Below are 14,153 nucleotides of genomic sequence, written 5' to 3'. Positions count from 1 at the left end.
ACAGAGGTCCAAGCTAACTGCGTGACGTCTGCGATCTGCTTCTTTCGACCGCTACTTCCTGTTGTTGCCACCTGTCGGAAAATGGCGGAAGCAAAGTTGTACACCTTGTACTTAATTACTAATAGGATACCTCAAGGCTCGTGTAGCACCCAAAATATGTATCTCTGAACATTATCTGAATCACAATATGCTCCAAAAAACGGGGGTTGATTTATATGTCACATCCTGGTGTTAACAACCTTACCTAAATTTGATACACATATCACATCCCGGTATTTAAGAGTTAAATGACCAATATCTAGGTTAACAGTGAAATCTGTGCTGAAATGAAAGCCAAGGTCTGACAAATAATTTTCTTGTTTGGAAACTTGGGGACACTGCGCTGTTTAATATCCACTAGAGTCTAAATTTCTTTGGCTATGCTAATGCTCAGTATGAATGATACCGGACTAAATAACTGTTAACACAAATTTAGTTTAAGAAAGAACTGGGAATTTAGAAAATATAAGGAATATGATACAATGGATATTTTATATTTGTAAAAAGCATAACATAACAACAGCAGAAAAAATTGTAGACAATCTTACCAATCCACTAATACTGTATGCAGTAGAGTACTGATTTATCTACACATCTCCCTCAGATTTCCTCAAAGCCCCCTAAATGTTTTCATGAAAACCCAATTAATATGAACTCATACCCACAGATGGTTGATTGATTGATTTGGTTTATTTTACTTCACTTTTCTGCCACTTTTGGCTAATCACGAAGATACGGACAAGCGATGATCTCACAATTTGAGCCTGGGACTCTTGACACCATAGTGTACCCCCAGATGGGAAATTCGGGATAAACCCCTGTCTGGGAGTCATTTTTAGAGCCAAAACAACCATAAGATGTTTTTTGTGGAAAATATCAGGAGATATGTTGGATAAATAAACAGTGGATAAAATATAAACTGAGCTCTACTTCATAGATGCTAACTACACTGTAAATTCACAGTAAACATTAACATGCAAGTCTTAATTTTAAGTCAACTTTATGCACAGATAGGCTAATCAGGACTAGCCCTACAGCTTAAAGTGGAATCCAAACAACTCTGTACCCCCACCGGGTACCCTTTGATTACAAGATAATGACATTAGCACTACGCCATCAGGGAGGCCAACATTAACATGTGCACATTATCTAAAAACACAGAGTGAGCAGGAGCAATACTTATCCTCCTTGTGTATTATTAATCATTTCATTAGCCAATAGAAATTACCTTGTTCAATTGTTAGTGGTCCCTTGTGGCTTGTCATGTCTGTGTCCACATAGCCTGGATGAACGGCATTCACAACCAGATCTTCCCTTGGGTCAGCATCAAAGGCTCTCTGCTGCATGAAAGATAAGGCACTCACGCCAACCTTCGACACTGCATATGTACTGTTTGGCCACCCGTGCTTCCTGTGATCTCCTGCTTTTGCATGTCTGCAGATTCAATTAAAGTGTTAATACCCATTTTTCAAATATAAATCTCTAAAACTACATATTACTTAATTTTAGTGTTGGTAAAGGTCCTTGTAAAAAATATGTTCAAAACAATACAAAATAGCATGATAAAAAGTAGAGCATTGAAGTGCACATTTTGCAAACATTATTATGAAATGTTAGTGGCAATGAGGAAACAAATAATTAGATTACTATGCTGTTGAACAGCTCTTTGAGGGTCACTAGATGATAATGCAAAAATTTGTCCCAATTAATGCCTAGTCGTGTTAATTTTACAGTGATCAGCATCAGCATGAAATAATGTACACGATGTCCACAAATATTCTTTATAGTTACAAGCAGGCTGTAGATGATCACGTGTCAATGATATCTCCAGATCCCAGATGGGTCATTCCATGTCAAATCGACCAATTTCAGAAAAAGTTTCCAGGTCATGGTTTTTTTGATTTGGATGAAATTTGGCATGAAGGTTCAATCATTTCTGGAAGGCTTGTATTCCAAATATTAGGTTCCTCCGAGAAATAGTTCTAGAGTTATAGCCTGTGCAAAGGTGGTGCACAACAGAAAATGTGATCCAAATATAAGAAATGAGCATCAGAGCTAACTTCAGGACTCAGGAACTATTGATCACAGCCTAGTGATATTTACACACCAAACAAACCTCTCACCAAGGAACACGTGTATTGATGCAAAATACCCTCAGCAAATAAAATACCCCAAAATATGCCTTAAAAAGCCTTACGTGTCAAAAAATGCATATTTTATGTGCCTGCTGTTACAACTGAAATCCAACCAGGAAGGTGGCATTAATTTTTCTAGTAACCCTGATGTGAGATCAGTATGCACATATTATGTCGTCTCCATATATATCACCCAATCCATATTATATGTGGTTGAATATGCAAGAAATTGAAAAATCACTGGAAAATGGTGGATTTTTGAAATGGTGTAGCACAAAAGGGACAAGAGATATCCAAGCAAAGTTGCATACACTACGTAATTAGACCTTCCTCCAATGTGTGTCAAAATTTCAACTTGTTATTGCAAGGCACTAGTGCACAGTAAAGGCAGACCCTTAAACGCACAGCGTGTTTGTAGTGGGAAGTTTAAAATTGCCCAAGGTTTTAAATGAAGATTTATATCTCCATAACTATGAATGCTAGAGTTACAAATTATAGCTTGTTTCTTTCAATACAGTATCAGCTACATGCCTATTCTTGAAAAAATCCAATTTGTACTAACTAAATAGAAGAAGAAGACGAGAGTTAACAATCTTGTTTTTTTCTTTACAAAATTCAATTTCGTCGGGCCCCCACGTAGGCAACGCCAGGACGTGTGGGTCGAAAACAGTTCCTGCATATTGCATGATATGTATTTCATTCTCGTAGCATTAATTGTGCACTTACTGATGATACTTTCGTTGAAAAATATTTTCTAATATAAAAGCCGTGCTTTTTAACGGGAAATTCAAAATTCCAAAAATTGTTATCTCGGAAATGATGAATCCTAGAGTTAAAACTTTTATCTAGTTTTCTTCCGTACACACTAGACAATACGCCCATGGTCGAATAAACTCAATTTTCATTTATCAAGCAGAAGAATAAGACAAAAGTTAAATAAAACTATATTTTTAAGAAATTTAAATTTCATCAGGCCCCCACGTAGGCAACGCTGGAACGTGATGGTTTGAAACGGAACCTGCATTCTCGTGGCAAGAATTGCGGACTTGCTTCTGATACTTTCGGTGAAAAAATATAATTTTTAATGTAAAGGCAGTAAATTTTTTTCGGGGGAAATTGCACCCCCCCCCACCCCAAATATATTCAGAAACAAATTGAACTTTACTAAATACTAATAGGATGCTTAAGCCTCTTTGTGTAGCACTCAAGACATGTATCTGTGAACATTGACTGAGTCGTAGTATGCTCCAAAAGTCAAAAAAACCAAATGTGACATATTTCACGTCTCGGCATTTATGGTTTATAAACATGTATTGGGACAGATGTCCAATTTTCTATAACAACCACAAAAGGGCTTTAACCTCGCACAAAATCACTAGAAAGGAAGTAGATATTTACAGTTCTTTAGACATACATTAACAGGGTGAATTGAAAATCATAGGACACCCTTTGATTTCAGAAAAGGAATGGATAATTAAATATCCGAATACCACAGATAAAAAGGTGTGACAGAACTTTCCTTCCAAGATAGAACTCCAACATAGCTACCATACTGAAATTCGCCATCTTGGGTTCATATTAGTTCTTTTCAAAAGGGAAGGTTGTCATTATGATGTACAAATCAGGCAAGGATTTTTCTCCCTCAGAAATTTATTTCCGCAATCCACTGCCATATGTGGTGTGTTTAAATGTTATTATTTTGTTTCATCTCGCTAGGACATGAATATGTCTGACATCAGTCGAATGGGATTCAACTGATCGCTAATTCCTTCTGTTTCCCAGCTGCCAGATGAAAATGTGAGCAGTATTTCTCCAAAGGACCACGTGTTATGCATCTATGTGATGTGTTCAGGATGCTACTTCTTGTGTGGTTGAGCACAGAGCATAATGCACTCGTTATGCACCCGCACAAGAATATCTGGAAATATTATGTTACTGGTCTCCAGGGTGCGTTCCTGCAAGTGATCTTTGTCATGGATTTTCATATTTCAGATGTTCCACAGTTAAAAGGCAGGGGGTTAGGTCGGGTGATCTGGATGTCCATTCCTCTGGACAATGCCAACCAATCCAATGACCAGGTAATTCATATCGACACATTGATGAAAATTTGATCCACACTATGGTGGAACTTCATTATGTTGGAAATAACAGGGGAAACTGCCATCTCCACCAAGAATTGAAGAGAAGACTGTCTCCTGCAGCATTTCCAGCTAGCGTTATGCATTTAGGGTGAATATGGGTGCCGCGAGGACCATCTGCAGCAAGGAATCCTGGAGGCCTACCACATAATTCACTTATCCAGATGTTTTTGTGCATAACGACTAGAAAGTACCTTCAACGAGCATAATGGTAATATACTGAACATACAAAATAGTAGCACATCATGTGGTCACTTGGATGTAGTTGTTTCAAATTTTTGAGTTAATAACTTTTGTACCACACAACATATGGCAAAACAAATCTAATTGCAGAAATCACATTCTGTGGTGAAAAAAATGGCCCGATTTGATATATTATATGTGAGTCACATATGACATGTAACCCTTTCCAATTGAAAAAAAAAATCAAAACCAAGATACATAAGATCAGTGGCGAAGCGTCGAGTTCCTAGCAGGGTAGGCACAAAAGTGCGATAATTTCCATTAGTTGCTTAAATCTGTAAAAAGAAAGTGAGAGGGGGGGGGGGGCCTATGTCATGAAGAGTGGTTCAATGTCTCTCCAGGCCCCTTCTTTACTTATCAGTGGCGTGACATTCTCAAAAGTGTTGTTACCGGCCATCAGTACGATAATTATGTCTTAGATGTTCTCCTCTCGCCCACCAGATGTCATCGATCTAGATTTTTGTTCATTTTTTTATTTGTTTGTATTTTTTCAATCCCTGATTTATGCACACACCTCCAGAAAGAACTACCAATCATGAGACATCGCGAAAATCCAACGAATAGTGCTCGAGCTCTGTTGTTAATTAATTCTTCATCACTTTTTTTTTCTAAATTTATTTATTTATTTGCAATTGAGGTGAAAAGGGCTAGAAGAACCCCATAATTTTCAGGTCAGTCTGACGTTTTAGCCGTGAACAGATGACAAAATTCCGCACTTCAGCGACTGTCAGTTTGGTAGGTACATTCTACTGCTGCCAACTTAGTTCTTTTTAGCAAGACTTCCTCGCACCGAGGAAAACAACATTGTTATCTGTTGCCTAACTAAAGGAATGGTTGTAGTTAATTCCAGTCTTGGCTTTCTAGATAAATGAATTTCTGACACCTGTATGTGCAAGGAAACATAATTTAAATTTTGAATATTTTCGTCTCATTTGTTCTACTCTAAGCTAATCGTGACGATGAGAATGTATGGAGAATGAACTAAAGATGATCAGGAAACATTGACATGACCACAATTAGTTCACCTGGCTTCGTAACGTGTTAGGATGAAGACTACGGGGATTTCAAGAAAAAACATAAGTAAAGGTGACCTCTCTCATTCAGTGTGTATACTTCGCATCTTAGTTTGTTCTACCCCTTGTGTAAGTAGACACCTTTACGTGATAATAGAACATAGGATCCTTGTTTGGGACCCGGCAACCCGACAGGTTACTATGTAACATATAAACAGGTTATAATAAATGTAGTTGCTTGAGAGAATAGAATCCCAATTTTTAGGTGCAATTTAGCTCTTTTCTGCCAATCCAATGTGACAACACTGGCCTGTTCCGCCAGACCTGAAACAGACATGGCCCGCACAATAACTCCATAACACTCTTTGTCCTAAACCCAAAAAAAAGTCTCCCATGCATTGTACTCTCATAGCCCGCCCTCTTCTCTTGTTATCCCTTCAGGGTAAATGAAACTGCCTACCTCTTCACTTGTGTCGACTGCATAAAAAAAATGTCTGCTTGTAATTTCTATTCGACGACAGTGTTAACGCATTAAATAACGTTTCAACAACAATTTTTTTAAATATTTTGCTGTCACTTGCCACTGCTACTTGCAAAGGAAAATATAGTTGAAAACATTTTAGAAATGATTGTTATAAGAAGGAAACATGAAAGACCAAAAGTGGGTCCTACCTTACCGATGATTACATCTTCACTCAATTAAGAACTAGATTGTTCTTGCATTTCAGTCCAGCACTTTCTTGCATAAATCTGATCGCTGCAAACGACACGAATCACAAACAAAGCTCTACCGCCACGAACTATGCGCTCCAAGCCACGGTCCCTTTTAGCATCCTGGAGCAGGAGGCAAGTTTTCACAGACAGGGAACAAAGGAGGGAATCCCCATTCACGATAAAAAATAAATTATTCTATTTTCAGTGAAAGTAAAACTACTTTGTAAATATAAGGCGTAGCTAGCATTTTAATTTACATAACTTGGTATGAAGACTTACTTTACAAATATAAGTTCTTTAGACTTTCTGTTTACGCTACAGTGTTGGGTGAATCGACAAGACCATCAGCTCTCTGACCAGAAAACGAAGTCAGAACTACAGTACTCCGTCATTTTCAATTTCACTTACACTTGTCGATGAAAGGAAGGAAAACCTAAGTTTCGTACAAAATATGGAGAATGTACAATGAAATAGAAATCTCTCTGCACGAACACAGGCTAATGTTTATATAAAATGCTGGTACACCAGAAATTTCCAACCCTGGCGGAAATGCAGTGTTGCTGATATTCTGTTCGTCCTAGTGGGTAACACCGCGAGGCCGGCCTCACGAGCACGTTATAAGCATACGTACAGAACTCGTAAGATTAGGCTTCCCGCATATACGACCGTCTACGACAGAATGTGAAGAGAAGAGGCCCCAGCAAATGTGCCTCACTCCGTAGAAAGTTCGTATACTGGACAGGGTTAGAATATTTTTGTAATTATCATAAATGAAAATTCCAAACTTTTCCATTGCATTACATATGTTTTGACGAAATACGTAAATACACCCTTAAAAGAGTAATGGCGTGGGTAGGCCCGGCCTCCTGGCCTCATAGGATGCTTCGCCACTGCATAAGATAGCAGATTTCAATATGGGGGCTATGTTGCAGTTCTATCTTGGAAGGTAGGTCCTATTACACCTTTTTACCTACGGTACTCGAATATTTAATTATCCATTCCTTTTCTGAAATGAAAAGGTGTCCTATGATTTTCAATTCTCCCTGTTACTGTATGTCTAAAGAACTGTAAATAATCGCCAACTTCCTTTCTAGTGATTTTGTGCAAGGTTAAAGGCCAATTTTGTGGTTGTTACAGAAAAGTGGTCATCTGCTCCAATACATGTTTTTAAACCATAAACGCCAAGACGTGAAATATGTCACTCTTTTTTTTTTTTTTTTTTGAGCATACTACGACTCAGTCAATGTTCACAGATACATGTCTTGAGTGCTACACAAAGAGGCTTAAGCATCCTATTAGTATTTAGTAAAGTTCAATTTGATTCTGAATATATTTGGGGTGGGGGGTGCAATTTCCCCCCAAAAAAATTTACTGCCTTTACATTAAAAATTTTATTTTTCTCTGAAAGTATCAGAAGCAAGTCCACAATTCTTGCCACAAGAAACACATATCCGGCAATATGCAGGTTCCGTTTCAAACCATCACGTTCCGCTGTTGCCTACGTGGGGGCCTGATGAAATATAAATTTCGAAAAATTTAGTTTTATTTAACTTTCGTCTCATTCTTCTACTTGATAAATGAAAATTAAGTTTATTCGACCATGGGCATATTGTTTAGTGTGTATGGAAGAAAACGAGATAAAAGTTTTAACTCTGGGATTCATAGTTTCCGAGATAACAATTTTTAGAATTTGAATTTCCCGTTAAAAAGCACGGCTTTTCTATTAGAAAACATTTTTCTACGAAAGTATCATCAGTAAGTGCACAATTAATGCTACGAGAATGAAATACATATCAGGCAATACGCAGGAAATGTTTTGGACCCACACGTCTTGGCATTGCCTACATGGGGGCCCGACGAAATTGAATTTTGTAAAGAAAAAATAAGTTTTATTAACTTTCGTCTTCTTCTTCTTCTTATATTTAATTTAGTTAGTACAAATTGAATTTTTTCAAGAATAGGCATGTAGCTGAGACTGTATTGAAAGAAACAAGCTATAATCTGTAACTCTAGCATTCATAGTTACGGAGATATAAATCTTCATTTAAAACCTTGGGCAATTTTAAACTTCCCACTGAAAACGTGCTGGGCGTTTAAGGGTCTACCTTTACTGTGCACTAGTGCCTTGCAATAACAAGTTGAAATTTTGACACACATTGGAGAAAGGTCTAATTACGTAGTGTATGCAACTTTGCTAGGATATCTCTTGTCCCTTTTGTGCTACACCATTTAAAAAATCCACCATTTTCCAGTGATTTTTCAATTTCTTGCATATTCAACCACATATAATATGGATTGGGTGATATATATGGAGACGACATAATATGTGCATACTGAGCTCACATCAGGGTTACTAGAAAAATTAATGCCACCTTCCTGGTTGGATTTCAGTTGTAACAGCAGGCACACAAAATATGCATTTTTTGACACGTAAGGCTTTTTAAGGCATATTTTGGGGTATTTTATTTGCTAACGTAAAGAAACTGAGGGTATTTTGATATTTACAGTATAGAAAGTATAAAAAACTTACATGACGTGAGTGAGTATAATAGTCGTAACACTCCTTGGAGACGACGTTTCGCGAAGCTTTCAGTATATAAAATACTTTGTCATATATGTAAAAATAAATCCAGGATTAGGTAAAAAAAAAAAAAAGGGTATTGGGATATAGAATTTAAAATTACATGACGTTAAAAGTGCCATGTAGGCTAAAAGATAATTCTAAAAGAATGGTGTACCAATACTACCATATAGAATGAATGACTACTGTAGTGTACCAGTGCTACATCCCTTCCAATGTGAACTCCACAGATTCCGAAGCAGCACGAGTCACTTCCGGCGTGACAAGGAATTTAACAGACTCTTCTCTGTTTTTCCTCATCGTTTAAACATTTTGATCCATGCCTCATCCAAGTTACCACGTATTTTGATGCAATACATATGTTCCTTGGTGAGAGGTTTGTTTGGTGTGTAAATATCACTAGGCTGTGATCAATAGTTCCAAAGTTATTGAGTCCTGAAGTTAACTCTGAGGCTCATTTCTCATATTTGGATCACATTTTCTGTTGCGTACCACCTTCTTCCACAGGCTTGTAATGACCTGGACATTACACTGTGGTTCTTTGTGGTTTAGTTGAAATGTTGTGTTTGTTCACTTTTTAATTTGCCAAATATTAATGACGTCATAGACAACTAGTGTCAGATGGACAGATAAACTACTCTTGAAGTACCAGGACCTGGCAACATTGAACAAACTGAGAGATTTATCAACAAGCAAAAATCACGATAACAACGGGTTAATAGTGGCAGAAAAATGTCGAAATAATTATAATATGTGGTTTAAAGTTCATTTGATTGCTGTAAGTGTGTGTTTTCAAAAATATACCTTACATTAAGGTGAAGTAGTAAGTTTTCATTTCCACGCTTTGTGATCGCTGGAGTCTTTTGACACGACATGAGGAGCAAAGGGAAAACTCCAGGTTAGACTGAAACGTACGTAACAGGCTATAACTCTAAAACTATTTCTCGGAGGAACCTAATATTTGGAATACAAGCCTTCCAGACATGTTTGAACCTTCATGCCAAATTTCATCCAAAATCAATAAACCATGACCTGGAGGCCTTGGTTGATATGACGTGGAATGACCCAGATGTCATTCTCCGTGGCAGTGTTTTATCACAGCATGCTACACCAACAGGAGCCTGGGTTTGAACCTTGGACCATGTGTCCTTTGTGAGTGTCCCTTCATCAATTTCACATTATCAACACTCATCCTCATGGTTGCAATTAGACAAGAGTGGCTAAATAGCACAAATAAAACTGCAATCAAAGACTAGCTCAAACACTTGCTTATCTCATAGATTCCATTCTCGTAGAGATTCAACTACACATCACTGTAGTAATTGGTTCATTCTGATGAATCTGGAGTTCATGTAGTATGTGGGAATATCACTTTAGTATCTTCCACACAATAAAACTGGCATAAGACTGTATCTGTGAGATAAGAGGGCATTTGAGTTAGTCTCTCTGAAGATCCCAAATTCATGGACATATTACTATAGACAGTGATACTACGATATGTATTAACAATAATACCTTACAAACTGCTTCATTAGATCACAAAGCTCTTCTTCTGTTAAATTAGGATCTGCAAATGTTTTCCTCAGTTCACTGGCAGCAGGTTCATCCCCAGCTATTTTTGTAAGCTTTCCTTCTGAACTTGATACATTTACTACACGAGCATTGGGCCTCAAAATCGGGAACAGAGTACGACAAACAGCCAATAAGTCGAAGAAATTCACACGGATTGTGTTCTCGGCTTGTTCCCCAAATGGTTCAGTAGCAGCATTCTGTAATCAAAATAACAAGAAATTACAATAAAAATACCTCACACACTTCATCAAAATTACTTTCATTTTGCAGTTGATTTTGTACATTATTCATAAGCCTTCGAGAAGTATTTATTTAGATGGCAATGACAAGACAGATAGACTGCAATCTGGAAACAATGATCATGCTCTGGAGGGAGGACATCTCATTGCAAGCGAAAGTAAAGTACTTCCCTTTGCTTTGCATCACACCATGAAGGAGTATAAGGGGTGTGGAGTTAGGGGGCCACACTTTCTTGATCACAGCCAAAGGTGGGGGTGATGTGATCAGCACCATGTCCCTGGCTGCCTTTACCCCCAGAGTTTCCTCCAGGTACCCACTTTATATGAAGCTGGGTGGGAGCCGGAGCCACTTGAACAGGTGGAAAAAATCTCTGTTGTTCTCCACCAGGGATCAAACCCGGTTCTCTCACATGGTAGTCTGATGCCCTAACGACTGAGATTTTTGCCATTGCAAGCATAAACTTCATAATCTAAATGGAACAAAAGTAAAAGGAAATTTTCAAATGTCAGGTTTGAACTCTGTCAGCAACATGACAAACATAATGATGGTATATTAAGGCGAAGAGTGACAGTTTCGAACCAGGTATGCATTTATTACAATATTGTCAGAATGGGAAGAAAAAAAAAAATTGGAATCTGATGTCAAGGATTTGACTAATGTTTGGTATACACGTTTCCATGGACGTCCGCAAGGGGGGGCAGGGGGGGGCCATGGCCCCCCCCTGGAAATTGACCAAATTGCTCTTCAGAAACTTGCATTTTCAATTAAATTTTGTGCTAGATATTTTTCATCAATTAAATATTTTTCCATTCATCCCTATTGTCACGTTAATCTAGAAAGATAAGAAATGAGATAAATTGACAAACTTACAAAAATAATCGGTCTATATGCATTACCGTATTGAATGAGAAATGTTCCGATGAATATGCAAAGTAACACGAGTTTTGAGTGATTTTTTTAGTGTGTCTATGGAGATACTTTAACATGAATTGTAAGTACGTAAAGCAGAAAGTTCAACAATTAATTCTACATTCATTTTAGTGTATTTTTCGTAGGAAAATAAAATGTTTTAAATTAAATGGGTAGATTGCCTAAAATATTCCTGCCTAAGTTTGTTAATTAAAATATTTGGTTTAGAAATATATTTCATCCACACAAATTATGAAAGGCAGCAAGATTTCTATTCTCTGTAAGGTTCATCATGCACCCACCTCCCCCACATTCCACGACAACTGGACTGGTCCGAAGAGGGTTGCTTGTCTTTTCCTGCTTCTAAATTTGGCACCGGGGTGAAAGTTGAGTTTTGTTCTTTCCTTTGTCGTGTCACTTCAGAGTGGTTCGAGTTCGTGACAAGTGCGTGTAGTTGTGCTTGATTTGGTGCAGTTTTGGAAGGCAGTGCCAGTGCTTTTTGTAAGACAATAGAAATGGACATTAGGAAATTTTTCAAACGTCCGAGAACAGAGTCAACAAATAACATTGTTGGTACATTGGGTTCTTCGAGGGAAAATGTAACAGCTAACGCCGTCTGTGTCAAGGAAAGTGTGTGTGGAGGGGAGAGTGACAAGTGTGTGACCTCAACAGAAGGGAGTGAATTACTACTAAACAGTGCAATATCTTCTGTTGATAGCATAAGCTGTAAGTATGATGTAGGGCGATATTTGATAATATCTTCTCACAGTGAATTAAATGACAGCGATAAAATGAAGTTAATAGCTGAACCATGGGCACCAAGTTCTTCGTACGACTTTCGCGGTGATTTGGCTGAGGGACAAAAGCGTCCGTTTTTGTTCAAGTGGCTTGAACAGTACAGTTCTTGGCTTGTGTACTCTGCAAAAGAGAGAGGTGCCTTGTGTCGACACTGTGTTGTATTCAGACCAAGACTCCATCGAGGAGTCCAAGGTGTCTTTATTGTGAGGGCATTTGCAAAATTTAAAGATATTCACGAAGCGTGTAAAAATCACATGGCATCTGAGTGGCATAAGGAAGCTGTAGAACGCTCCCAGAATTTTGCGGAAACAATGAACAGTAAGCAGGGCAGATTGATTCGGCTGTTGCTGATCAAATTAAATCAAACAGGGAGAAACTGTTTCCAATTGTATCTTCAATCATCTTCTGTGCCACACATGACCTACCACTGCGAGGAAACTCTTCTAACGCTGGTGTTCTACACGATTTGCTTGAATTTAGAGTCGAATGTGGTGATGTCGTTTTAGATGAACATTTAAAAACGGCAAATGTGAATGCAAAGTACACTTCAGTTCGCACGCAGAATAAAATAATACAAATTGGTGGTCAAGTTTTGAGAGAGCAGTTACTTCGGGAAGTGAATACATCTTGTGCCTTTTCTGTGTTAGCCGACGAAACAGCAGACATTTCTGGAACAGAACAGCTTTCCCTTGGACTTCGGTTTGTGGATGAGAACGACCTAAAAGTGCGTGAAGAATTTATTGGATTTGTGCCGCTTGACGAACTACATGCTGAAGCAGTAGCAGGAACTATTCTGTCTTATCTATCCAAGTGGGGTGTTGACATGTCCAAGTGTGTAGGTTTAGGTTTTGATGGGTGTTCCGTAATGTCCGGGAGGATAAATGGTGTGAGGAAAATTATTCAGGACAAATATCCTCATGCTTTATATTTCCACTGTGCTTCTCATAGACTTAATCTTGCAATTAATGATCTCAATGATGTCAGTGAAATACGAAATACATGCGGAACTGTAAAAGAAGTAATTAACTTTTTCCGTGAAAGCACTTTGAGACGGAAGCTGGTCCCCAACATTCCGATGCTATCGGATACTAGATGGTCGTCAAAATACAAAAGCATTCGTCTCTTTGCAGAAAACTTCACTGTAATTATTGAGGCACTAGAGCAGCTTAGTAACAATGGAAATTCAAAAACAAAACACAGGGCTCACCATCTGTTGTGTGTTGCAACAACCCCTGTTTTCATTGTAACTTTGAAAATTGTAGCAATGTACAGTGGTGCTTTAGAACCAATCACATATATTCTCCAGAGTGTGTCCATTGATATCAACGCAGTTCGGAATCATCTGAAGGAGCTTGTGGAAGTTTTTGTTAAGCACAGACGTGAAGCAGAACAGCAGTTTGAAAACATTCTGCAACAAACACAGGAAATAGCAGCTAGCGTTAATGTTGAGATAACCATTCCACGACAAGCAGTTCGACAGTCACACAGAGCAAACCATGCAGCTACATCGCCAGAAGTTTATTACCGGGTAGCAATTTATATTCCATATTTGGACTCACTCATTTCATCATTACGCACACGGTTTTCAGACAGAAATGATGTAAGCTACAATCTCCTGCAGCTACATCCTCAAAATATGAAAACTTTATCCGCCAGTGAATTTAATAGAATTATTGCAGAAATTCAGGAATTTTATCATTTGGACAATTTTGTGAACGAAGCAAAATGCTGGTATGAACAAGGGAATGCCAAAGACAAAATTGAATACATT

At 38.0% G+C, this 14,153-nt stretch overlaps 1 protein-coding gene across 2 annotated transcripts in view; it reads right to left on the bottom strand.

The window, feature by feature from the left end:
- The window catches only part of LOC145986564 (carbonyl reductase [NADPH] 1-like), a 48,041-nt gene that overhangs the window by 4,522 nt on the left and 29,366 nt on the right, over nucleotides 1-14,153 (bottom strand). For both annotated transcript variants that reach the window (XM_083120720.1, XM_083120721.1), the window contains exons 5-6: nucleotides 10,379-10,632; nucleotides 1,268-1,473 (exon numbers count right to left, since the gene is read on the bottom strand). In XM_083120720.1, the coding sequence (XP_082976846.1) occupies nucleotides 1,268-1,473; nucleotides 10,379-10,632 (460 nt within the window). The remainder of the gene's footprint in view (nucleotides 1-1,267; nucleotides 1,474-10,378; nucleotides 10,633-14,153) is intronic.

The sequence above is a fragment of the Lepisma saccharinum genome, chromosome 4, assembly GCF_977018435.1.
Source record: "Lepisma saccharinum chromosome 4, izLepSacc3.1, whole genome shotgun sequence".
In the NCBI taxonomy this organism is placed as follows: Eukaryota; Metazoa; Arthropoda; class Insecta; order Zygentoma; family Lepismatidae; genus Lepisma; species Lepisma saccharinum.
The sequence above is the reverse complement of the archived record's forward strand: the minus strand, read 5'-3'. Positions and strand labels throughout refer to the sequence as shown.